The 26,162-nt window shown below is 41.1% G+C and overlaps 1 protein-coding gene across 1 annotated transcript in view; it reads left to right on the top strand.

Annotated features, from left to right (window-relative positions):
- Positions 1-26,162, top strand: part of spop (speckle type BTB/POZ protein) — a 121,363-nt gene that overhangs the window by 38,754 nt on the left and 56,447 nt on the right. The window contains exons 2-3 of the mRNA XM_060849110.1: positions 3,278-3,367; positions 21,721-21,870. Coding sequence (XP_060705093.1) covers positions 21,793-21,870 — 78 coding nt within the window. The 5' untranslated portion in view covers positions 3,278-3,367; positions 21,721-21,792. The remainder of the gene's footprint in view (positions 1-3,277; positions 3,368-21,720; positions 21,871-26,162) is intronic.

Raw genomic sequence — 26,162 nt, 5'->3', positions numbered from 1 at the left:
AGATGCCTTTTAAATGTTGCAATTACACCAGCTGCCTCTACTTCCTCTGGCAGCTCATTCCATACATGCACCACCCTCTGAGTGAAAATGTTGCCCCTTAGATCCCTTTTATATCTTCCCCCTCACCCTAAACCCATGGCGTCTAGTTCTGGACTCTCCCACCCCAGGGAAAAGACCTTCTGTATTAACCCTATCCGTGCCCCTCATGAATTTATAAAACTTTTATATGTCACCCTCAGCTTCCAATGCTGCTGGGAAAATAGCCCCAGTCTATTCAATCTCTTTTCCCCAATAGTTCAAACCCTCCAAACTTAGCAACATCCTTGTAAGTCTTTTCTGAACCCTTTCAAGTTTCACACTCTCCTTTATGACAGGAGGGAGATTAGAGTCCTCCTTAGAGGAAGAAGATTAAAGGAGTTATTTGCGTAGTTTCGATGGCACAGCTGAAAAGAAACTGTTTCTGCTGGTAGAATGTGTAAGATGGGCACAATTTCGAGATAATGGGCAAACAACCTGACAAGGATTTGAGAAGATTGTGTGCACAGTTATATATTTCAAAAAATAATTAGAATTTGTGGCACTCATCCACAAATTCTATCAACAGACACATCGACCTAGACCTTATATACCGGCCACTGCAGCGGACAGCTACTGACAACAGGAAGCGGCAGATTCAAACCACTATGAATGCCGGAGGAATCAGCACAGAAGCACTTTACAGGAGGCTCCCAAGCACTGAGGATGTCACCTAGAAAGGGGACGAAACGTTTACAACAAAAACTCCCAGCTCGGCGAACAGAACCACAACAACGAGCACCCGAGCTACAAATCTTCTCGCAAACTTTGAATTCCTAATCCTTATTTAGACTCACTACCTATTACCTGTACATAGTTTTTATTCTTCTGTTTGCCTCTCATTCGTGTCTATCAAGATGCTCCTTAACTGTTGTTAATGTGCCTGCTGTGCGTTCCAGGCATTCACCACCCTCTATGAAAACTTTTTTTTTCCCCACACTTTTCCCCTAAACTTGAACCTGTGCCTTCTTGTAGTTGACCTTCCCACCCTGGGGAAAAGCCTCTGACTGTTCACTGTATTTGTACCCTCATCAATTTGTAAACCTCCAAGTTGCTCCTCAGCCTTTGTCTTTCCAGTGAAAACAGTCCGAGTTTATCCAATGTCTCCTCATCTCCAAAGCCTTCAAGAAAAGGCAACGTCCTGGTCATCCATCTCCTTCTGGTAGTGTGGCACAATTTTTTTTTTAGATTACTTAGTGTGGAAACAGGCCCTTCTGCCCAACAAGTCCACACCGACCCGCCGAAGCGAAACCCACCCATACCCCTACATTTACCCATTACCTAACACTACGGGCAATTTAGCATGGCCAATTCACCTGACCCGCACATCTTTGGACTGTGGGAGGAAACCGGAGCACCCGGAGGAAACCCACGCAGACACGGGGAGAACGTGCAAACTCCACACAGTCAGTCGCCTGAGTCGGGAATTGAACCCGGGTCTCAGGCGCTGTGAGACAGCAGTGCTAACCACTGTGCCACCGTGCCGCCCAATTGTATGCATTATTCCTCCAAATGTGGCCCAACTAAAGTTTTATACAGCCGTAACATATCTTGCCAACTTCTATACTTGATGCCCTGGCTGAAGGCAAGTATGCCTTCTTAACCCCCTTATCTATCTGTGTTGCCATTTTGGGGATATGTGAGCCTGTATACCAAATCTGTCTGTCACTACTCCTTAGGGTTCTGCCATTTATTGTGTAATTCACACTTAAATTTGATTTTTCAAAATGCATCATCTCACGTTTGTCTGGATTAAATTCCATTTGTTATTTCTCTGCCCAAATCTGTAATTGATCTATATCCTGCTGTATCCTTTGACAGTCCTCCTCACTACCTGCAACTCTGCAGATGATATTAAAATTGGCAAACTTACTAATCAGACAACCTACATTTTGCTTCATTTTCCATATTACAAACAACAGTGATCCCTGTGGTACACCATTAGAGATCTCTAGTCCAAAAAGTACACTTTCACCGCTATACTTTTCTATAACCAAGCCAGTTTTGTATCCATTGAGCCAGCTCACCCTGGATCCCACGAGAGTCTACCAGCTTGCCGTGAGGTGCCATACCAGATGCATTATTAAAATCCTTGTAGACAATATCCACTGCCCTTCCCTCATCAATCATTCTTGTCACCACCTCATAAAAACTCACAGGTTGGTGAGACGTGACCTTCCCTGCATAAACCCCTCACTAACAATCCGTTCACTTCCAAATGTGAATAAATTGTGTCTCAGTATCTTCTCCAACAGCCTTCCACCATTGATGTCAGGCTCACCGAACTGTAACTACCTGGATTACCTCTGTTTTCCTTCTGTCGTGACTTGAAAGAAAAACATGGCAAGAGAAAGCATCTTTTTTCTTGAAGATAAACTCTTTCCTCCTTCTGTATGATTTGTATTTTTAGTTTGCATTAAGCAGACATAATGACAATTTCTTCAGTTGACAGTTGGGCTTAAATTGCAGGTTGCTTATTTTGGGTGTTAAAAGCATTGAACATTTGATATTTCTCTGGGTTTTTATAATGACGTCAGCGTTGTTGATTGTTGGAACAGACAAATGTCAAGTTTGAATTTCATCACGCACATCTTGGATTTGCAGAGATAACTACCCTGCTTTTCAGATGTACATATTTTAATTAACTTGCTCAAACATTTACATGTCTCATTTCTGGAGCAAGTGAGATTTGAATCTGGGTTCTCTGAGCCAGAGATGGGGACAATTCTACTGTGCCATAAAACCATCACTTGTCAAATTGGCATTTTCTGGGACACACCAACTTTGATGCAATCCCAATGACAGCTCCTACTGTTTTGTGCTGCTATTTCAGCAGAGAAAAAGAGGGAGGGAAGTCGGAGTCAAAATCCAACTTAAAGCTGACTCTTTAGGCTCCTTAATGGTGGCTGCTATCAAAGTAGCCGTGACTGCCTTGTGGTTCGATGCAAGTTGACTGTTGGTTACAGATGGTTCGGTAACCAAGAAGGTGGAGAAACCATGTTGAAAAGCGAAGTTTTTTTCCCTCCAAGTAATTTTTGTACTTAACTAAATATTGTCAACATTCACATATTCTGGTTTACTTAATGTGATATTTAGTACGACTAATGCCAAATTTCTAATACTATTAAAGTAAAATGAAAGCACTGTTTTAAATAAAAATAAAATGAGGCAAGTTTTTCAACAACTTTTAATTTTTTTTCAGGAATGATTATAACTGAATTTTGCGGTTAAAAGGTTTCCCGCAGTACTCCGTGGTATTGAAGTACAGAGAGACTGTGATAAATTAAGAAAGGTGAGTGTTTTTCAGTGCAATAAAAATCATCTCATTCTATTTGAGTATCAAGTGGTTAATGAAGTCCAAGTTGCACATATTCATACACAGGTTGCATTTTGTGCTTTTAACATACCAACCTGATTGGTTGGTTGATTTATACCCGTACACCTGTAATGGGGTTGTGAATTGGTTATTGGATTGTGACTCTTGTAAAGGTGTTTGGAAGTTCACTTTAATCTGTACTATAGAGTGCAGATGGATGTATTTTTATTTGACTCTATTCATGGTACCAAAGGTACCACAAATCGGTGTTTGAAATTTTAAGCTACATTTGTCTCCTGTTTCCTTTTTCCTATAGTCACCCACTTAGCAGATATGCAGGCTTCTCATGCAGCACTCTGCCATTCTGAAAGCACATTACTGAATGTTTCCATGCTTTCTTACATGTGACTGAAACACCAGCCAAGGAATTTTTGGAAAAACATTGTCAAGTTTTTGACCATCAATATTGCTTCAGAAAATGTGGCAATTTGTCATGAGAGGTAGAAATTGAGTTGAGATTTGTTACAAAATCAGTAATCACTTTTAACAGATAATGTCTCGGAGGTCTGACATCTGAAAGTCCTGAATGATTTGCATTGTTTTTATATTAGCTTAGTGAAAAAGGAACTTGCTGGCAATCTGCCTACAGATGTCAAAGAATTGCCACATTTGTTCGACAGCTGAGACTGAATTTCACTGTAGACACTTAGGACTGATGCTTTGTCTGAAAAAAAAAGTCCTTGTTAATTTAGTATACTGACATGTACCTTGACCTAAAAAGAAAAATGTAACAGAAGTCTCTGTCCGTTTATGTGGTAAGTTGTTCCTAATGATTTTAAACTAACATATATTTTTAAAACAAATCTTCATTTTTTGAAAAATGTTGTCAGGATTGAGGGAAGATAAAAATTCTCTCTCTCTCTCTCTCTCTCTCTCTGTCTCTGTCTCTCTCTCTCTCTCTCTGTCTCTGTCTCTGTCTCTCTCTCTGTCTCTCTCTCTCTGTCTCTCTCTCTCTCTGTCTCTCTCTCTCTCTGTCTCTCTCTCTCTCTGTCTCTCTCTCTCTCCCCTTCCCCTTCCCCTTTTATGTTATGCAATTTTGTACCAAGCATTAGTTCTTAGGTTACAGCTTAGCAAAATCTTGAATAACATCAAAAATTCTAATAGCCTGTTGCTGTCTATTGCAAGAGTTTGGAATACAAGTTGGGAATTTTATTGAGAATTGGGTAAGCTGCATCTGGAGTTCATTTGTTTTTTATTCCAGACCTCAAAGGTACATTCACTTGAATAATTGAATGTTTCAAAACTGATACATTATTTACTGGTGATATTAGGAGTATGGAGTTAAGGTTCTGATCAACCATTATAGTGGAGCAAGGCTCAACTGGTTGAATGGCATTCTCTGGTTTGTTTGTTAGTACTGCAATTTCAATTCTTGTGTAGTCATTGTACATAATTGTCATTGAAAATAATTGCAACTAAAAATTGTCAAGTATACATTTAAACTAGCATTTCTGATGTCACTATCAGGAGTGTTTTAAGATGTAGAAAGTTTAACTACAATCTGCCTGAGAGTGAGCAAGAAGCATTTTGTTGTATAATCTTTGTTAGTCTAGTGTATTCGTGGCCATGTTGTTGAATGCACATTCTGAGCTCCTTGTGCTTGGTGGAAAGTAACTTAAATTGCATCCAGTGCAAATTTGGAGCCATCAATTATTCAACTGGCAAAAGGTGAAACAAAGGTGAGTTCTTGTTGCTGCAGAGGAATATGGCAGTAAGCAAACTTTAGCAATAAAGTTGTTAAATCATACATTGCAAAAAATGAAACTGGATTAGGTTTAAAATAGTTTCTCAGTAACATGCATGCCTGGTTTGTATATGGTAGGTTTTGTTTCTTGACTTCCAAATGTTTTTGATATACCAGGAAGACTTATTGTGTACAATCCCCACTAGTATATTCAAAATGGAAAAATTGAGGGATAATTATATTTGCATGTTATGTCTGTCCAAGTGTTATCATGCAATTCGGCTTTCATGAAGAGGGAGGGGAAGGAAAAGAGACATTGGAGTCTTGCCCTTAAAGAAAGGCTCTGAGAGAAAATAAGTGAAAGTAGTCCTAGTACATGCATTAACCTTTTGACTTGCCAACTCTAACTGCAAGTTGAGCAGGTAGTAGATTTTAAAAAAAGTTTCTGTCGTCATTTTACATATTTAATGTTCACTTTATCCTTAATACATAATTCCTCAACCTTGTCAATTAATTCAGTGTGGGTAGTTCTCCTATAACTCAGTAGTTGTGTTCAAACAAAACCTCACTTAATACAAATAATGGGGCCTATGGGAAAAATGAGGTTGGCAAAAAGCATCACTCACGATTGCTCAAACCTCGCCCACAAGTGTAATGCAAAGTATAGCACAGCCTGTATGAAGGTTAAAATCCTATTTATTAACAAAACAAAAAGTTATCACCATACACTTTAAAAGTGTAAGAAAGCTGCTCTCTATACAGTACCTCTCTCAGCTGCTCTGTTGGCAGCTGGCATTGGCACATGAACAGAATGGCATGAAACCTGGGGCACTTATCGCTCATTCACAGAGCGGTACGAAGACCAGCACCAATATCGCACATGTGCAGGCATGGGAGCATGCACAGAATGGCAAGAACACTGACATGTGCAGAATGGGGCGGAGATTTCGGCGCGCCCATTGGTGCATGCGCAGGACAAAATGCATGAACCGATCCTCACTGAAACCATGCTATTGTGAACAGAGGTGCGTGATCTCCAAAGTACTGTTCCCTAATTCTTTAGCAACGTTATAGCCAAATTGCGCTGCCGAAACCTGCATTATACCACAACTACCTGTGTTCGACCTGATCAGTAGTTTGTTGATAACATTGCTCTCTGAAGTAAATTGGAGAGAATCCAATGCAGAGGCGCTGGTAGTGTAGAATTGTTACTGTAGGTGACACGACATGAAGGGCAGTTGATTTATAAGGGACGTGCGATCACTAACAGAAGAACCAAAGCTTTCCTAAAGTACTCTGATATGCCATCCTACTGGTGCTTGTGTCTTAAGAGTCATCTGTACTATTCCAAACTTGACAAGAACTAAATCCTACTTGGTTACAAATTTATTGTCAATTACTAGATTACTCTATCTCCAGTTTGGAAAGCTAACTTGGCTTAGTAACTGCTTTACTTCACCTCTGAACCAGGTTGGTAAGTGCAGATCATATTAAATTCAATTACAAGCCTTAATGTTTTTTTTAAATAGAGAAGTATTAAAAGCTTCCTTTAAGTGTAGTAGCAATAAATACACTTTTAAGAGATCTGTGATATGTGCATGTTTCTGAAAATGTGCAATGTAACAAAATTACTGTCTATGCTCATGTAAAAGTTGATTTTTTTTAGGCTAGTTTTTTAGTCAGAGGAATCTGCTTGTGGATGAGAAATATGTTCAATGAGTTGAAGCTCACCTCCCCTTATCTCACTGTATTGCTGAATTACTAGGCCACAGATTCTTCTTCCCAACCCTGCCTACAAAAGTCAAAGTATTTTCATTCTTGAGTTGTAATTTTTTAAAATAATAACCTCTGAAGATTGAGAGTTAAATACAGAAATGAAATTCCTCAAAAACAAAGCCATATTCAAATTTACACAATTTCATTCAGTTTTTAAGCATACTGCTTAACAGCAGAACATACCGAATGTGTAATGAAAATCCATTAAAATTACCTTCCTCCTTGACCTTTGAACCAAATAACTCCTCCTGATCATCTTAATTCATGGTGTAATTTATCAGCAAAAATGCCAACATTGACCATATCATTCCAAAAGTAGTCAGTTTTTTCATCAAGTGTGAGAGTGGGAAACAGGAAATTAGGGCAGATGAATGTGTGGCTCGAAAGTTAGTGCAAGAGGGAGGGTTTTAGGTTCCTGGGTCACTGGGACTGAATTTGGGGAAGGTGGGACATGTACAAATGGGCTGGTGTTCACCTGAATCGCACTCTGATTAGCAAACCTACCTGCGAGGATGTTAGTGCTAGTGGGAGGAGTTTAATCTAGTCTGGTGGTGGGGTTATAGAATATTGATGGAAAAGAGACATCATGCTACAGCAATGGAAGCACATCAATTTCAGAAAGGTAAGGCAAGGCTGAATGGTTATGTTGATGCTACAAGTGTAATAGGTAAGACTGTTGAGTTAATAGTGTTGACTGACACATGTAAATATGATATTGTGGCCATCACAGAAACACGGTTGAGAGAAGATCAGGACTGGCCGCTCAACATTCTGGGGTATGGGATGTTGACGCGATACAGAGGAGGGTATAGAAAGGGTGGTGATGTAGCACAATTAATAAGGGAGTCAATTACTGCAGTAAGTAGAGCAGATATGGAAGTGTTCCAATAAGGGATAGCGCAGTGTTGGATCTGATTCCAAGAAAAGAAGCCTGGCAAGTGTTGGAATTGAAAATGTGTTGCTGGTTAAAGCACAGCAGGTTAGGCAGCATCCAAGGAACAGGAAATTCGACGTTTCGGGCCAGAGCCCTTCATCAGGAATGAGGAGAGTGTGCCAGGCAGGCTAAGATAAAAGGTAGGGACGAGGGACTTGGGGGAGGGGTGATGGAGATGTGATAGGTGGAAGGAGGTCAAGGTGAGGGTGATAGGCTGGAGTGGGGTGGGGGCGGAGAGGTCAGGAAGAAGATTGCAGGTTAGGAGGGCGGTGCTGAGTTGAGGGAACCGACTGAGACAAGGTGGGGGGAGGGGAAATGAGGAAACTGGAGAAATCTGAGTTCATTCCTTGTGGTTGGAGGGTTCCCAGGCGGAAGATGAGGCGCTCTTCCTCCAACCGTCGTGGTGTTATGTTCTGCCAATGGAGGAGTCCAAGGACCTGCATGTCCTCGGTGGAGTGGGAGGGAGAGTTGGTGTTGAGCCACGGGGTGGTTGGGTTGGTTGGTCCGGGCGTCCCAGAGGTGTTCCCTGAAGCATTCCGCAAGTAAGCGGCCTGTCTCCCCAATATAGAGGAGGCCACACTGGGTGCAGCGGATGCAATAGATGATGTGTGTGGAGGTACAGGTGAATTTGTGGTGGATATGGAAGGAGCAGCCACAAATTCACCTGCAAATCCTTCCATATCCGCCACAAATTCACCTGCAAATCCTTCCATATCCGCCACAAATTCACCTGCAAATCCTTCCATATCCGCCACAAATTCACCTGCAAATCCTTCCATATCCGCCACAAATTCACCTGCAAATCCTTCCATATCCGCCACAAATTTACCTGCAAATCCTTCCATATTCGCCACAAATTCACCTGCAAACTGTGCGAGAAGCCACAGGATATTGGAAGGATGTTCAATGAATATTTCTCTTCAGTCTTCACTCTGGAAGAGGAGGACATAGGTCCAGAATTTGAGAAAAGGGGCCATGAGGAGCCTTCAGTTTGAAATACGAAATGAGGACGTGGAGGCTCTGTTGGGCTTAAAGACGGGCTGATCCTCTGGCCTGAATGAATTACATTCCAGGCTGCTGTGGGAGACGAGGCAGAAAATTGCTGGGCCTGTGACTCATTTTTAATTCCTCTCTGGTCACAGGGGAAGAGCCAGAGAACTGGAGGATAGCTAATGTGGTTCCACTTTTCAAGAAGAGTGGTAGAGCTGAATCAGGAAATTAGAGTCTTTGTCAGTGGTAGGGAAACTAATAAAAAAAAATTATGAAGGAACAATTAATGGCCATTTGGAAAGGCATTGGTTAATTAGGGATAGTCAACATTGGTGTTAGGTTCTTTTCCTGAGGTTTCACACACTAGGTGCAATTCACACACTCCAACTTCTGCAAACAGTTAAGTTTATTAAAGCCCGTACAAGCTAGGTGACCCATTTGACACACGTGCGAAGTCCAGTCAAGAGGCCCTGAACAAAGCAAACACATCCCCTTTTATACAGGTCAGTTGGTAATGCTCACAGGTTCTAGCCACTCCCACCTCTATAATCACACATTACCCCAGATACAATAATGGTAGGATGAGGTCATCCTCAGAGATAATGTAAATGCCCTAATCCTGGGGAATTGTTATGCAAATAATTTCCTGACTCTGTGATTACCCAAGACAATGTGGGTGTGATGTCTTGGCTTCAGGGCGGCTCTGCAAACAAGTTCTGGTTTTGCTCCTTCCCTGCATGATGTCTGTGTAATATACTTCAGTATCAAGGGGATGATCTTGCAAACGAATTTGATTGGCTGGGTGATGGCTATGAAAGCATTTCTGAATGGAAGGGACTGAATGAGAGCTTGATAATAGCAGTAGAATGGTAATAAATGGCAGTCCAAATGAAGTGTGGATTACAGTTGATAGTCATCTAAATTCCTGCATGCTGTCTTTGAGACAGAATGTCATCCCACCATACACTTTCAGAATGTTCATCTTCTTGGAGAAAGATGCATAGTTTAATGCTTTGACATTACATTAATGTCCAGGGAGAGAGTACAATTTAATCTTTTAACATTACAATGGTTTTGTCAGAGGGAAGTCATGCTTAACAAATTTGTTAGTTTTCTAAAAACGTGATCATGTGTGGACGAGGGAAATTCAGTTGACGTGGTTTATATGGATTTTAGCAAAGTTTTTGACAAGGGAGACTGATTTGAGAAGGTTAAAATACATCCTGCCGACAGTCCATAATGAGTTCCTTTATTTGTTGGCATTGAGAGCCAGGTTCATCTCAGTGCACCATTTGAGATGAGGCAAATCGATAAAACAAGAGGCTGTTTTTCTGATACATCTGAAGAACTAAACCCTCTCATCTGGGGTGGAGTCCAACTCTGATTTAACAAGGGAATTACCAGTTACCCCTCTGAGAAGTTAGTGGCTCAGCTTCCAATGGAGCATCGTGCTGAACTCGCCAGGAGTGGGAATCCCTGCAGGCACTGGTGTGAAGAATCCTATGTGAAAACCATACATGCCCACCCTTATTTTAATGGTGCCAGCATAAATCAGTCAAAGGCCAGTTTAAATCCCCAAAACTACGGGCAGTAGAGGGGTGTGTAAGGTATATGGGAGAGGGGCTGCATTGGTGTTATGATCGGTTCATGAGGTAATTTCCTCAATTTGTTATAGTTAAACTGCTGGATGAGGAGGGATTAATTGGCCAGTCACCCATTTCCATGATTGGTTGCAACATTTATGTTTTAAAAGGAGCCAATTTAACCAAACTTTCTAGTTCATACACTAATGTTCGGTCACTGACACAAACCAAGGTTGAAAATCATTTTTAACCCCTCCGTTTTCCCTGGAAGGGTAAAAGCACAAACCTGCTGCAGCAGATAGCTGAGTCACAGTTTAGGAATTAGCCTCTGCTTGTCTCTTTAGTTTTTGACTTTCTGTTCAAAGCTTCCCTGTCTTTGTAAAGGTGTAACATTCCAGAATTTCTTTCCAGACAGCTACTGAATTTCCATCCACTGTCAAAATGGCCATCTTAGCGCTCTTTTGAAAAGAAAGTATATGTTGGAATTAAAGTTCTCCATCACCTATAGACATAACTTTCACGTGGTCATGGCAGTGTGTAAGATGGGTAAGGGACTAATACTATCAGCTGGTAAGGGAATTTGGCAGCACGTGGCTGAGGGGTAAAAATATCAAATTAGAAAGAGGGTAGTATAGCAGGTAGGTGAGGGGGTGGAGTCGTAGGGGGATAATTGGTAAAGTGTTAGGTGGGATTATGTGGTGGTTGGCAGGTGGTTAATGGGGTGGGTTGTTAGTTGGTTAAGGGGTAGGTTGGCAGATGGGTAATTGGGTGGGTTGGCATGTGGGTGAGAGAGCAAATGTGGTGGTTAACAGAGATATAGAGAGTCCTGTGAATCCCTGAGATAGCATTTATTAGAATGGGTGATGGGGAGTTGGAGATTGAGGGGGCCCAGGATGGGTGTTGTATCATTACTTAGGAGTTAACATGGTCTTTAGCCATTCAACACTTCCTGGGTAACTTTCCAAATTGTATCTCTCTAACTCAAAGTTAGGGTTGTTTTTGAATGGATTGAATTCAAGGTCATTCAAATTTTTGACAAGGTCTCACATGGGAGATTAATTCGAAAAGGTTAAAGCACATGGAATTGAGGAAAACTTGGAGAGATGGATCAGAAACTGGCTTAATAATAGGATTTAAAAGATTAGTGGTAGAAGGCTGTTCGAATGACTGGAGGCCGGTGTTCAGTAATGCACCACAAGGATTCGTACTGGGACTCTTATTGTTTGTAATGTATACAAATGATATAGGTAAATATGCAAATTCGCAAGTGACACCGAGATTGGTAGAGTGGTTGATATAGAAGAAAATGGTTCTGGGTTAAAGGAACATAGCTGGGTTGGTCAGATGGGCAGACCAGTGGCAGGTGGTATTTAACCCTGATAAGTGCGAGGTGAAGCAGTTTATAAGAAACAACAAAATGAGGGAATACTTAATGAATGGCAGGAGACTAGAAGAACACAGGGATCCTAGTGTATTTATTCACTGATCCCTGAAGTTGATAGAGCATTTGAATAGGATTATTAAGATGGCATACGAGGCGCTTCCTTTTATCAGTCATAGCATAGAGTATAAGGAAGTAGGTATTGTTGGCGTTGTACAGAGCTTTAGACCTTGGCCTTATTGTGTATGGTTTTGGTCACCTCACTACAGGAAGGATGTCATCACTCTAGAGGGGATACAGAGGATGTTCACCAGGATATTGCCAGGGATGGAGAAACTGAGCTTAGATAGGCTTGGATTGTTTTGTTTAGAGTAGAAGAGACTAAAGGGGAACATGGTTGTTGGTGTATAAACTTGGAGTGTGGACAGGGTGAGTAGAGAGCAGCTGCTCTACTTGGTTGAGGGGTTAGTTACAAGAGGGCATACCCTTTTAGTTAAGGGATAGGAGATTCAGAGCGGATTTGGGGGGAAAAATATTTTCTGCCTCAGTGGCTGGTGGGAATCTGGTTGAGAAGGTAGTGCAGTCTGGAAACCTTACAACCTTCAAAGTTTGGATGACCACTTCAGATACCATAACATAGAGGGATATGGGACAAATGCATGAAATTGGGATTAGTGCCCATTTAGTTATTGTTCGTGTAGAGTCAATGGGCAGAAGTGCCTTTTATGCACTTTATGAATCTATACTTTGGATAGCTCAACTTTCTTGAAACATTTCACAATCTCCATTCTGATTTAATCCTAAACCTCCCCAGGGTTTGCGAAGGTTACTAATGTTGGAGTTTGTATGCTGCTACCTTTGGTGAATTTCTTCTCTTCTTCACTCATCTGGTCTTTCCGCTTTTTCTCCTAATGCCCTTGTGGCAGACAGTCATCCTGTGGTTGAACAAGGCTGCAAAATCGCACTTTCGAGATCCAACTTCAGGAACAGTATTGACAAGGTGTGATACTTTGATGTGCCAGATGAGAACATTGTAAAGGCTCTCGAAGAGACTGCACCTGATACATTGTCTGCATTTTTAATCTGAGCACGAGGCGAGTACAACAAAGGTTTACCAGATTGATTCCTGGGATGGCAGGACTGACATATGAACATTACGACTGTATTAATTGAAGTTGAGATAAATGAGGAGAATTTTCCTAGAAAGTTATAAAATTCTAACAGTACTAAATTATAGGAAGGATGTCCCCCGTTGACCGTGGAGTCTCTATAAACTTGCAGGTTGAGTCAGCCGTTAGGATGACAAATGCAATGATGGCATTAAAATGACTTGAGTATAAAAGCAGGGATGTACTTCAGAGGCTCTGTAAGGCTCTGGTCAGACCACATTTGGAGTATTGTGTGCAGTCTTGTGTCCCATATCAGGAAGGAGGAACTGGCCTGAAGCGTGTCAAGACAAGATTCAGGAGAATGGTCCCAGGAGTGAAAAGCTTAACATATGAAGAACATTTGAGGATTCTGGGCTAATATTTGATGGAGTTTAGAAGGATGAAGGTGATCTAATTAAAACATACTGAATGCCCTGGACAGAGTTAATATTGGGAAGATGTTTTCATTGGTAGGAGAGACTAGGACCTGAGAGCATGGCCTCCGAGTAAAGGGAAGACCTTTTAGAACGGAAATAAGGAGAAACTGTTGCCAGAGAGTACTGAATGTATGGAATCCATTGCCACAGAAGGCTGTGGAGGCCAGGTCATTGAGTATTTTTAAGACTGAGATAGATAGGTTCTTGATTGTCAAGGGGATCAAGGATTACGGGGAGAAAGCGAGAGAACGGAGTTAAGACCTATCAACCCTGATTGAATGGCAGAGCAGACTCCGATGGGCTGAATGGCCTAATTTCTGCTCCTGTAGCTTATGGAATCCAGAATCAGTGATCATAGTCTAAAGAATATGGGATAGAACATTTAGTACAGAGCTAAGGAGACATTTCTTCACACAGTGGTGAGCCTGTAGAATTCTTTGCCACAGAAATCATTTGAGGCCAAAACGTTGTTTCCAAGGAGTTAGTTTGTGGTGCTAAAGGTTGAAAGGATACGGGGAGAAAGAGGATACTGAATCTGATGATCGGCCATTATATTGAATGGCAAAGTGGGCTTGAAGGACCAAATGGCATACATCTGATTTTCTCCTTACCTATATCTTTGTTTTTTTTTCATCGTTGGAAAATCCAAAATTACTGGACTATATTTTCTACCCTTCCTCTCACCTTCCCACTTGGTTCTTCTGCTTTCTTCCTCTCTTTGAAGCTGAACAGAACTCCTGTTGGGAATTGCTGCTTTGGGATTGTTTTTCTCTCTCAAATATCAGTGTTGGCTTTAGCTTTGCCCCAGCAGGCACAGATGACAGCCCAATGATGAAGCTACTCCATTCATAGCCTGTTGTCTTCATAACTGTTTTCTTTCCCAACTTATTCATAAAATCATAGAATCCCTTCCTCACCATTTGATTAACATGTCAAAACCCTTGAGTATCATACACTGGCCTTTTTTGGAAGAACATTGATGTTGATTCTTTTGTCAATGTTTCATTGTAAGCTGCTGAAATCCGATAAGCTATAATCGAGTTCAGCTGGGAGTTACCATGAAATCTTGGTCTCTATTGCAGTGCAAATTTGTATCTGCTAATAGACCTATTGCATCATCCAGGGCTGGCCTAAACCTTTGCAATGCATAATTTTGTAAGTTTGAAAGTGAGCATTCTGAAAGATCAGTGAGAAACTAAAGTTGATTTTGGTGATTTTCGTAGACATATTTCACAATTTCATTTTCTGACTGGGACCATATAATAGTCTTTTCTCTGTATATGTTTCATTTTTTTTGGAATTTCCCAAGCTATGTAGTGAGCTTTCTCTGCTATCTTGAATTCTGAAGATGCTGCGGAATTATGGTCTTGTGCATTCTCAGCAACTTTAATGAACTGAGCTGGGTACATTAACCTGCTGATATATTTTAATGCCATGTGTCATGTTCAAGATTGTACAACACCAAGTTATAGTCCGTCAGGTTTATTTGAACTCAAAAGCTTTGAGTGCTGCTCCTTTCTCCGGTGAAGGAACCTTACAAAGGAGCAGTGCTTTGAAAGCTCATGACTCCCTGGTGTTGTGTGACTTCTGAATACGTGGAAAGAGTTCCATGTATTCAAACAGCTGTAAATGCTTCTATCTTTAACTACTTAGAATTAATTTGTATATTAATTGCTGCCTAGATTCAAAATCTTAACAATCCAGATTTTATATTGTGCTTTAACCTCATGCATAATTTTGATATAATCATTTAACAAGATAATGGGAGAGTTATTAAATATTTTTCATCTTATTTAGAGAAAGAGGGTACAGTCTTCAAGATAGATGAAATACAAAGGGAGGAACTTCAGTCAATATAACTTTATAAAAATTACTGGTGGAAATAATAGGTCTTAGAATAGATAAATAAATCTCCAAGGCCTAATGATTTCTAACACAGGGTATTAAAGGAAGTAGATGAAATTTTAGACACGGATAATCTTTCAGGCTTCTCTTTTTCTTTTGTTTTGAGAATTGTGCTGTTAGAGTGGAAAATTGTTACTGTTACTGTAAGGAAGGGAGGGTTAAATTAGCTAACCATAGGCCTGTTGGTGTTTCAGTTGTAGGGAAACTGCCCCATAGATGGAAGAACCTGCCCTTAAGAATACAATAACTGAGGACAAGCACAAATATGAGCGAATCAGAAAGAACTGGTAATTGCTTTGTTAAAAACAAACTAGGTCTGACTAACTCAGTTGAATGTTTTTGAAGTAAGGGAAGAACTGATATTTACAATGAGTTTTAGGTTCCACATAAAACCATTGACAAAAAATAAGAGCATGTTAAATGGTAAGTAGCCTTCTTATTCTGATTATGGTTGGGAGAAGGGAGGCAAGGGGTGGGAATTAAAAGGTCAGATTAGCAGAGTAAGGTAAGAGTTGTTACCTAGAGATTTGTTATAGTGCAGTTAAAGTAATTAAAAGTTTTGAGATACTTTATTTTTTAAAATTCCTGTGAAGCATGGCATGGAATTGCATGAAAAATGTCATATGATTAAAACTTATTCCAAAGTGGGCTTTTAAGGATTCACTTCAAAGGAGAAAATTGGGGTAGAGAGTAGGCAATTGAGTTGGCATCTGAATTGTGGATGACCTCAAGTTTATGAATGGTACAATGTGAAATATCCTGGTTGGAGTGTTTTGGAATGGTCAAATCTTCAAGTAATGAAGTCATGTATGAGGATTTCAGTGAGAGCTCGGAGGATGAAGTTGGGTAAAGTTCCAGTGGTGGAAGTATGTAGTCTTGGTAATGGCATGATTTGAGGTTGCAAGTTCACTTTGGGATTAACTGTGACACTAATGCTATGAGTACACAACTTTAATCTTATCTCTTCTGAAAGGGGTAGAGGCAGTGGCAATATGAACTGAGTTTCAAGTGGCGATTGGAATCCTTCTTTCAATCTTAATGGCATGAAAGTCGATGAACTACTTGCAGTAGTAGGCGGCAGTAAGAGGAGGGATTTAAGAAGATAGATTGTAATAGAGAAAAAAAGCTGGGTTATATTTGCATTCCAGAATGATTCTGGAACAGCGAACAGCTTTAACTGATGTAAGCAAGATATTATTTATACTTTGGTCCAGTCAGATCTGACAGTTGATGACTGACTGTCCACTTCTAGCTCTGCAATCCTCAAGTGAATAAAGATGAAGGCATTTGGACGAGGGAGGGACCAAGGATAATGGTTTTATTTAGACACTGATAACCAAAGTGGAGGTGAAGGTGGCAATTGAGTAAATTAACTGTGAAAATATTGACAAATGGAGGGCCAAGGCTAAATGGCTTGAACTTTAAAGGCAGAATCTAGAAGTATAATGCAATAGATGTTTTTAATATATGAGATAGGGTTGGGTATTGAAGGTAAGTGACATAAGAAAATCATCTTCGAGGGCCTCAACTGTGATTGATGCAGACTAATGCAATCACTTGATGGCAAGAATGAATAGGACAACTTGCATATTATGAGGAAATTACAGAGGTTAATGTTTAATATTAAAAGTGCAATGAACCCAGAAGAAAGAGAACGTAATGAGTTGAGAGAGTTTGAAATTGACAAGGTTAAGAAATCTTCTAGTGCGGAGCCTTGGGAAAGAAAGCAATGAAAAAATCACAGTAATAAAGATTTCACTGTAATTAAGACAGTCCAAAATTAGTTTGAAAGCAGTGTGAGCGTGGAGTAAGGTGAGATCCACCAGAGGAGTAGAGGTAATGCCAAACTGATCCTGTGTTAAATACCACAGTGTCGTCATGTTGATCATGACAAGGTGAATGGTGAAGGATGCAGCCTGGTGATTGGTGTGGGGGGGCGGGATGAAGAAATGCTGGTGTCATCACCTTTGCCAACTTTCTCTCAAGGCTGTGATGTCAATGCCATCATCAATGTGTTTGTGAAATAGCCTTCGTAACCAGGGAACACATTCTGGGGTTGGAGGGAAATGCATTTGGACTGGCTGCCGATAACTGCTCTGATAAGGTCCACAGATCATTAGTAGGAAGCAATGTATTACATAAGATGGGCAAAGTTTGTTTCCAGTGGGTGCAATGAGTAAGAAGGCTGATATGAATGAGATGGGGCTTGATGCAGCTAATTAGCTAGTTGAGTACCTTGATATTCCCATTGCAGGAATGTGAAATGTGAAGCTGTAAGCTTATGTATCAGAACAGAAATGAGGCAAGAATGCAAGAAAGGTTTTGAGTTGGGAGGATAGTGCTTGAAGGTGAAGAAGTGATAAAAGGCATTACAATAGATTTGAGCTATAGGGAGAGGCTGAACAGGCTGGGGCTGTTTTCCCTGGCGCATCAGAGGCTGAAGGGTGACCTTAGAGGTTTACAAATTGAGGGGTATGGATAGGGTAAATAGACAGTCTTTTCCCTGGAGTCGGGGAGTCCAGAAGTAGAAGGCGTAGGTTTAGGGTGAGAGGGGAAAGATATAAAAGAGACCTAAAGGGCAACATTTTCATGCAGAGGGTGGTACGTGTGTAGAATGAGCTACCAGAGGATGTGGTGGAGGCTGGTACAATTGTAACACTTTAAGAGGTTTGGATGGGTATATGAATTGAAAGGGTTTGGAGGGATATGGGCTGGGTGCCAGCAGGTGGGACTAGATTGGGTTGGGATATCTGGTCAGCGTGGGCGGGTTGGACCGAAGGGTCTGTTTCCATGCTGTACATCTCTATGACTCTAATAGAATGTCTTGTAGGAGGTCAAGCAAATAGTATTGAAAAGGGGGAGAAAACTTACTGTCATTCAGAGTAGCAACAGAATGAAAATGCTTAAAAACTATGATATTGAAACTGATAGTAAAGATGTCATATAAAATAGATGGTCATGGTATGGTGTAGTTCAGAATTCAGTGTAGAAGTACAGTGGTAGTGCAATGATTTTGGAAAGGTGAACTCTGCAGGAGTCATCAATGAGCAGTTGTCCAAGTCTGTAAATGAAGGAAATTAAAGTCTAGAAGTTATTTGAAGGTACACTAATGGAAGATATTGTCAAAACTGTGACAACTCGGGAGGTGTCGACTCTCTGTAATAGGAAAGAAAGCTAATGAAGTTGAAAAAAAACCCATAAAATCCACCAGCAACAGAAGTTTGCTCAGGAATAAACTGGAGCCACATATCTGTCAGTCATTGCAGTGTGGAGGAAGAACAGTGGATTGGTGTATAATATTTGATAAATCCTTGACAAAAATGAATGCTGATACTTAAGATATCAGAAAAGAACAAAAGACCCCATTCATGTATCTGCATTATGGTATAATTGACACAGCCAAAAGTGGAAAAGTGGCCTTGATGTTAAAAGGAGTACAGCCCCAGACTAAATGTATTGTAATTCAAAAGCCAGCAAACTAATTGGGTTTGAGAGAATGCAAACCGCTGAATGATAACATCACAAGTTTTACCATTGCTTCACAACTGTTCTTGACTGTTCGTTCTAGCCTTGACTTTGACTAATCTTCCTGTCTGCTTGGTTTGTCCCATGGATATGAAAGCCCACCCTCCCCTTTTCCTCCTTGGCTCTTCTTGAAGTTGAGGGTTTTCTTGTATTTTCTCCTCATCAAATGTTTTCTCCAAAATTGGTGGAACTGAAGAAATGTTTAGAGGGATGTAAGAGTTGGGGTGAGGTTGGAATGTCAGACCCCAAGAACCAGCAGGTTTCAGCTTGCATTGTTACAATGGCCTTTGTCAAAAAGGACTGCGTTATCTTATCCTTCCTGCTTCTAGTAGAGCTTAGGATTCTGTGATTGTACGACTCTTACTGTGGAAGCAGACCATTTGGCCTGTTGCATCTGTACCGACTCACCCTCCTACCCTATCCCTGTACTCCTGCACTTCCTATGGCCAATCCACCAAACCTACACATCTTTGGACTGTGGAAGGAAACCAGTGCATCCAGAGGAAACCCAAGCAGACATTGGGAGACTAGGCAAACTCCACACAGACTGTTGCCTGAGAGTGAAATTAAAACCAGTTCCTTTGCTCTGTGAGGCAGCAGTGCTAACCACTGAGCCACCATGCTATCCCGATTGCTCAGGTTAACAGATCTCCAAGAAAGAGGGTTAGTATTTCTGTCCAACTTTCTTATTTAAATCCACATTCTGAGATCCTACATCCTTACAGATGAGCATCCATGCAGGTTGTGGACAATTGGCCTAATGTGATTCTTGCCACATTGATTTTCCTGCTATTGTAATCCTTAATGTGCTCTTCTCAGGAACACATTGAGGTGTACTGCAACTTCTGGTTTTCAAACATGAGTGCAATTGCTGCAAGTTGTAGCGCCATTGCTGCCCTTAGTTGAGGCAAACATCTCAGCACTCAGCGCTATTGGAAGAGAAGTTTGAGTTATTAATCTAGCTGAGGACCAAGTGTATTTTACTTTTAAATGTTGCTCGTCATTACCAAAATTCACAGGTGGGAGATGTATATAAACGTTTTCATTGCCGGGCTTTTGTACAGTAATGCTATTGCTCAAATTTTGTATTCCCTCCACGTTTCCCCTGTTATGCATGCCATATTCTTCAATGTCATTCAATAGCTGTTTGGCATTATACTGTTAACTTTCACCTTGACAAACTTTGCTTGTTTTCCAAGTCTTATCTCATTTCTCTGAGCTTTGCTTTTCTGAATTATTTTGAGATTATAAACTTAATAAAAGATTTCTTGGTCTTGCCATTCCCATGTAACATTAAAACTTTTTTACTTTTGATAAGAATCCGTTGACCTCCATCAACAATTAGGCTGCAGCATTTTTAAAAAGACAGATGTAGCAATTGCTACATCTGTGTTGGCCACAATACCCTGTGGGGAATTAAAAATAGATCAAAGTGCTTCAATAATGTGCATGTTTATTCCCTCTAACTTTTTTTCTATTTGAGATGGAGAGAATTCTTGCTTGACAGTTCTATATGCTAGTTGCTGTGGTTTTAAAGTAACTTTTGGTATACTTGGCAATAAAGAACACTGCAATCGCTACCTATCTTGGCTTATCAGCCTTTTCAAATGATAAATGGGTTTTATGGGGGTGGGGTGGGGAGTTTGAGGAATTGGTTCTATAGCTTGGTGTTGTGACCTCATTTTGGTTTACCAGGTGTTATGGTACCTCAATCTCTGTGAGATAGGAGGAAATCCACAGCCTGCATTGATCCTCTTTGATAGTTGCATTGTATCGTAGTTTGCAGCATATTTGTTTTTGCTACTTCTCTAGATTTGTAAGAAATTAATGAACAGGATTTGCCAGAATATTGTATTGGCTCTTCAAAATATCAGCTTGCAGTTCAGTGAAAAGAGCGTGAAACTTTGATAGCTAATTTTGAAGTCTGCATGTGCTTTCTGATCATCAAATCTGTACCTGTCGGCTTTTGACTGTTTCAATGAGATGTTGGTGCCTTGATCTCATTGGGATACTAACCTTGATGATTTACACTAATTATGCAGTTATTTGTGTTGAATATTTATAGTTCTACAAATTCCCAATAAATAATATTTACTTATTTGTTCAAGCTGCATAGTGTACTATGTTAGACAATCTACCTTTGCAGATGCTTAATGCCAAACAAGTCTCTGATGCATTGTAGCGCAGTGGTTGTCTGTTTTCCTCTATCATTAGATGATTAGACTTTGCATCTTCAGTCTACTCCATGGGCAGAGCAATTCTGTGTGCTGATCTTTGTTAGTATTTCACATGCTCAGCATCTTGTGACAATGGTGGTTGATGGAGAAATCCCAAATACGATCAAAAATCCTTCTATCTACCTCTTGGTGTCTTTTTAAAATCCTACTGAAAAAATGTGGATCTGTAACTTTATGCACTTATTCTTCATACTGGGTATGCAGTAAGTACTACTAGTTACCTTTTCTATCCCATTTTTTGATGGTGAGCAAATAAGTTTTGCTTAAGTCTCTTTGCTGGATAATGAATGGTAGTTGTATAGCAAACGTTTAGGTATCCAACAGTTAGCAACTGCATTTGAAACAGCTCTGGAAAATGAGGCTCAATGAGTTTTTCTGTTAATTCAAATAAAATTAACTTCCAGTGGGCTTGTCTAACCCCTGATGTTATCAGCTTAATGAATGCTGTAGAATTTCTAAGCTGAGATGGATATAGTAAATATGTTGTAAATTCTTAAAGTGAAATATCTGGTGTGTTAATTAATCATGTAATATTGTAAATTGTTTTCTTTTGACAATATTTCTTTAATCTCTAAAATGAATTTAGGAGTATTATGATAATTTGGTTGCATCAGGCAAAATGACCAAAAATGCAAACACCCTTTAACAACTGTGTTCACCTTTTTACAGTAACAGGATAAGGTTTCTACAGAACTCTTTTTCATCTGCCTTGAGAAAACCTGAAGAATAGTTAAGCTGGCGATGTCAAGGGTACCAAGTCCTCCACCCCCAGCTGAAATGTCAAGTGGACCTGTGGCAGAAAGCTGGTGCTATACACAGGTAGGCAGGTTCTTACGAACAGTTCTTTTCTGCATTCTTTTTGTATGGAAGAAATGTTTAAAAAAAAAATGTATATTGGCACTAGCCAGCTGGTTATGACTATTTTGTAAAAAGCTTTGGTCTCCAAATTTATACTTTTCAAAAGTTATGCATAATTTTTCTCACTTCATTTTTCAGAGGTGCTGACTCATGGCTGAGATTTAGTGTGATGGACTTCCTTGAAATCCTTGATGGATTTCTGTTCTTCATGTGTGGGGTTATTTAATAAATGTCTGTTAACTGAGAATAGCATTACTGCCAAACTTGATTATAGGAGCTGGAGTAGATCATTTAGCCCCTTGAGCCTACTGTGCCAAGCTGACAGATCATCTACCTCAATGCCACATTTCAACGCTATTCCCATAATCTTTCTAATTAGTAATTAGAAACCTATATGCCAAATGTATCTTCCCTTAGGCAGGGGGATTCAATTGCATGCAGTATTCCAGATGCAGTTTTTTTTATAAATGTTCCACAATGGAGGAAAAAAAACTTATTTGTTTCTGAACTCAAATCTTATGGCAATAATGCTAACATAATGTTGCCTTCTGAATTTGTCCGTGCGTGCTGGCATTTGGTTACTTGTCCAAAGGGATCTCGGTGTCCTTGATTCATCATAAGACTTTACAATCTTTCACCACACAAGAAATACACTGCATCCTCATTTCTCCTCCCAAAGTGGATGTAATATCATATTTCCTCTCTATACGTTTCTCTTGACTCTGTCCAATTAGGTAATTTATTTTTGAAATATCCAGTAATTACATTCTTTATAATAGATTCTGGTATTTCCCCCCACTAGTGAGGTTAAGCTATTTGATTTATAGCAGCATGGTTGGATTTGGAATTTTATAATCTGCAGGTATTTTTGCAGAATTATTAGAATTTTGGAAATATTTCCATGCATTTGCCACCTCTGCCATCTCTTTCAATACTGTAGGATGAAGGGCATCAGGTCTTTGGAATTGTGCACCTCTCAGCCTCATTAATTTCTCAATACTAATATTTTGCTAATACTAATTCCTTTCAGTTCCATTCTTTTACTCAACCCTTGGATCATCATTAATTTGGAGAGACTTGTATCTGTGTTCAGAACAGGGAAAGCGCGCACAACTTATTTGGCTCCCGTCTTTTTTTTTATTTCCAACTGTCAATTTTCATGTTTTTGCCTGTAATAGGCTTGCATTTCTTTGATCTTTTTCCTTTTTACATACCTATAGAAGTTTTAACAACCCATTTTTTGTTTTGTGCTATTTTATATTCAAATATTGTGTTCTCTCTTTATCAATTTCTTGGTCATCCTTTTGAATTCTAAGGTTTTTGCAATTCTCAGGCTTGCAACTTTTGTTTTGGCATCTTTGTAAACCTCTTCCTTTGCTTTGATGCAATAGTTAACATCCCTGTCCATGGGTCTGCAGTGACTTGAATAGTGGCTGAGAAATAAACACCAGTGCCATTGCTGATTAGGAATAGTATTTAATGTTGTGCTGATTTGTCTGGCTCAGTTTGCGGCCATGTCAGATTCCAATCTTTATATTCTCTCTCTTTGCGGCCTGACTGTTTTTCCATCTTAGTAGACTTGAAAAGTTTTAACCTGTATTATGCCTGATCATTTAAAGTTTTTGTGAAGATGTGTAGCTTGGGAGCTGATCGGATTTGTTGGTCAGTTCACTGAGCTGGTAGGGGACGAAATATCTGCCAACAAAACCTTTCTAGGTGACAGGAATGCTGTGTTGGCTCCTGTGAAGTGCTGCTGTACTGTTCTGCTTTGAGTTCACGTGGCTCTGTTTGAGCTGTTTCCAGTTCGTGTCGGTTCCAGTTTTCTATTTCAACAGTTTGACCTGGACCTGAAGTGCAATGTGTTTGTTGATGGAGTCTGGGGATGAGTGCCACGCCGACAGGAATTCCCTTGCTATTCTTTGTTTAGCCCGTCCTACTATCTTTGTTGTCCCAGGCCCTGTGAAAAGAAGAACACTAATACAAAATCTTTGCTAAAAACTGATGCACCCACAGCTTTGTCCTCAGGTGCCTGGTGGATAAGCAACACCAAGACGACAAGACATGCCCCAACACACTGGCTACTGTCCCATACATTAAAAACATTTTGGATCTGACAGCTAGACTGCTCCGACCACGAGGGATCTTCACAGCACACAAACCAACATCCATGGTCAGCAGCTCACCAGAATAAAGGACATGATACCCACTTTGCAGGACGAATGTAATTTACAAAATCTCATGCAGTGATTACACTAAGATGTAGGGCAGACAGCTAGCGACCTGCATCATCAACACCAACTAGCAAACAAGTGACACAACTAAATCTCCCTGGTATCCATACACATGGACAACAAGAACTGAGTTTGACTGAGACAATGCAATGATGCTAGGACAAGCTAAACAAAGAACAAAGAAATTTCTGGAAACATTATACTCATCCTTTGACTCCATCAATAAACACATTGACCTGGAGGTAAAAGGTTTAGCAATTCATCAATTTCACCCCACGAGGAGGTTGAGCAATTCATCGACTTCACCAACAAGTTCCATCCTGACCTCAAATTTACCTGGACCACCTCTGACACCTCCCTCCCCTTCCTGGTCCTCTCCATCTCCATTAATGACGACCGACTTGACACTGACATTTTTTACAAACTCACCGACTCCCACAGCTACCTGGATTACACCTCCTCCCACTCTACCTCTTGCAAAAATGCCATCCTGTATTCCCAATTCCTCCGCCTCCGCCGTATCTGCTCCCAGGAGGACCAGTTCCACCACAGAACACACCAGATGGCCTCCTCCTTTAGAGACCAAACTTTCCCTTCCCAAGTGTTTAAAGATGCCCTCCAGCACATCTCGTCGACATCCCGTACCTCCGCCCTCAGACCCCACCCCTCCAACTGTAACAAGGACAGAACGTTCCTGGTGCTCGCCTTCCACCCTACCAACCTTCGCATAAACGAAATCATCTGCCAATGTTTCCGCCACCTCCAAAAAGACCCCACCACCAGGGATATATTTCCCTCCCCATCCCTTTCCACCTTCCGCAAAGACCGTTCCCTCCGTGACTACCTGGTCAGGTCCACGCCCACCTACAGCCCACCTCCCATCCTGGCACCTTCCCCTGCCACAGCAGGAACTGTAAAACCTGCACCCTCACCTCTATCCGAGGCCCTAAAGGAGCCTTCCACATCCATCAAAGTTTTTTACCTGCACATCCACTAATATCATTTATTGTATCCGTTGCTCCCGATGCGGTCTCCTCTACATTGGGGAGACTGGGCGCCTACTAGCAGAAAGCTTTAGGGAACATCTCTGGGACACCCGCACCAATCAACCACACCGTCCCGTGGCCCAACATTTCAACTCCCCCTCCCACTCTGCCGAGGACATGGAGGTCCTGGGCCTCCTTCACCGCCGCTCCCTCACCACCAGACGCCTGGAAGAAGAATGCCTCATCTTCTGCCTCGGAACACTTCAACCTCAGGGCATCAATGTGGGCTTCAACAGTTTCCTCATTTCCCCTTCCCCCACCTCACCCTAGTTCCAAACTTCCAGCTCAGCACTGCCTCCATGACTTGTCCTACCTGCCTATCTCCTTTTCCACCTATCCACTCCACCCTCTCCTCCCTGATCTATCACCTTCATCCCCTCCCCCACTCACCTATTGTACTCTATGCTACTTTTTTAGATTACTTACAGTGTGGAAACAGGCCCTTCGGCCCAAAAAGTCCACACCGACCCCCTGAAGCGCAACCCACCCATACCCCTACATTTACCCCTTGCCTAACACTACGGGCAATTTAGCATGGCCAATTCACCAGACTTGCACATCTTTGGACTGTGGGAGGAAACCGGAGCACCCGGAGGAAACCCACGCAGACACGGGGAGAACGTGCAAATTCCATACAGTTAGTCGCCTGAGGCGGGAATTGAACCCGGGTCTCTGGCGCTGTGAGGCAGTAATGCTAACCACTGTGCCACCGTGCTGCCCACATCCACCCTCCTCTAGCTTATCTCTCCACGCTTCAGGCTCTCTGCCCTTATTTCTGATGAAGGGCTTTTGCCCAAAACGTCGATTTTGCTGCTCCTTGGATGCTGCCTGAACTGCTGTGCTCTTCCAGCACCACTGATCCAGACATTGACCTGGACTCGAGTTACAAACAGCTCTAGTAGAAAACCAAAACCGGAACTGGCACCAACTGGAGATGGCTCAAACAGAGTCGCATAAATTCAAAGCAGAACAGCAT

This window comes from Hemiscyllium ocellatum, chromosome 32 (genome assembly GCF_020745735.1).
Source record: "Hemiscyllium ocellatum isolate sHemOce1 chromosome 32, sHemOce1.pat.X.cur, whole genome shotgun sequence".
Taxonomy (NCBI): domain Eukaryota; kingdom Metazoa; phylum Chordata; class Chondrichthyes; order Orectolobiformes; family Hemiscylliidae; genus Hemiscyllium; species Hemiscyllium ocellatum.
This window is presented reverse-complemented; position numbering and strand designations above follow the sequence as displayed.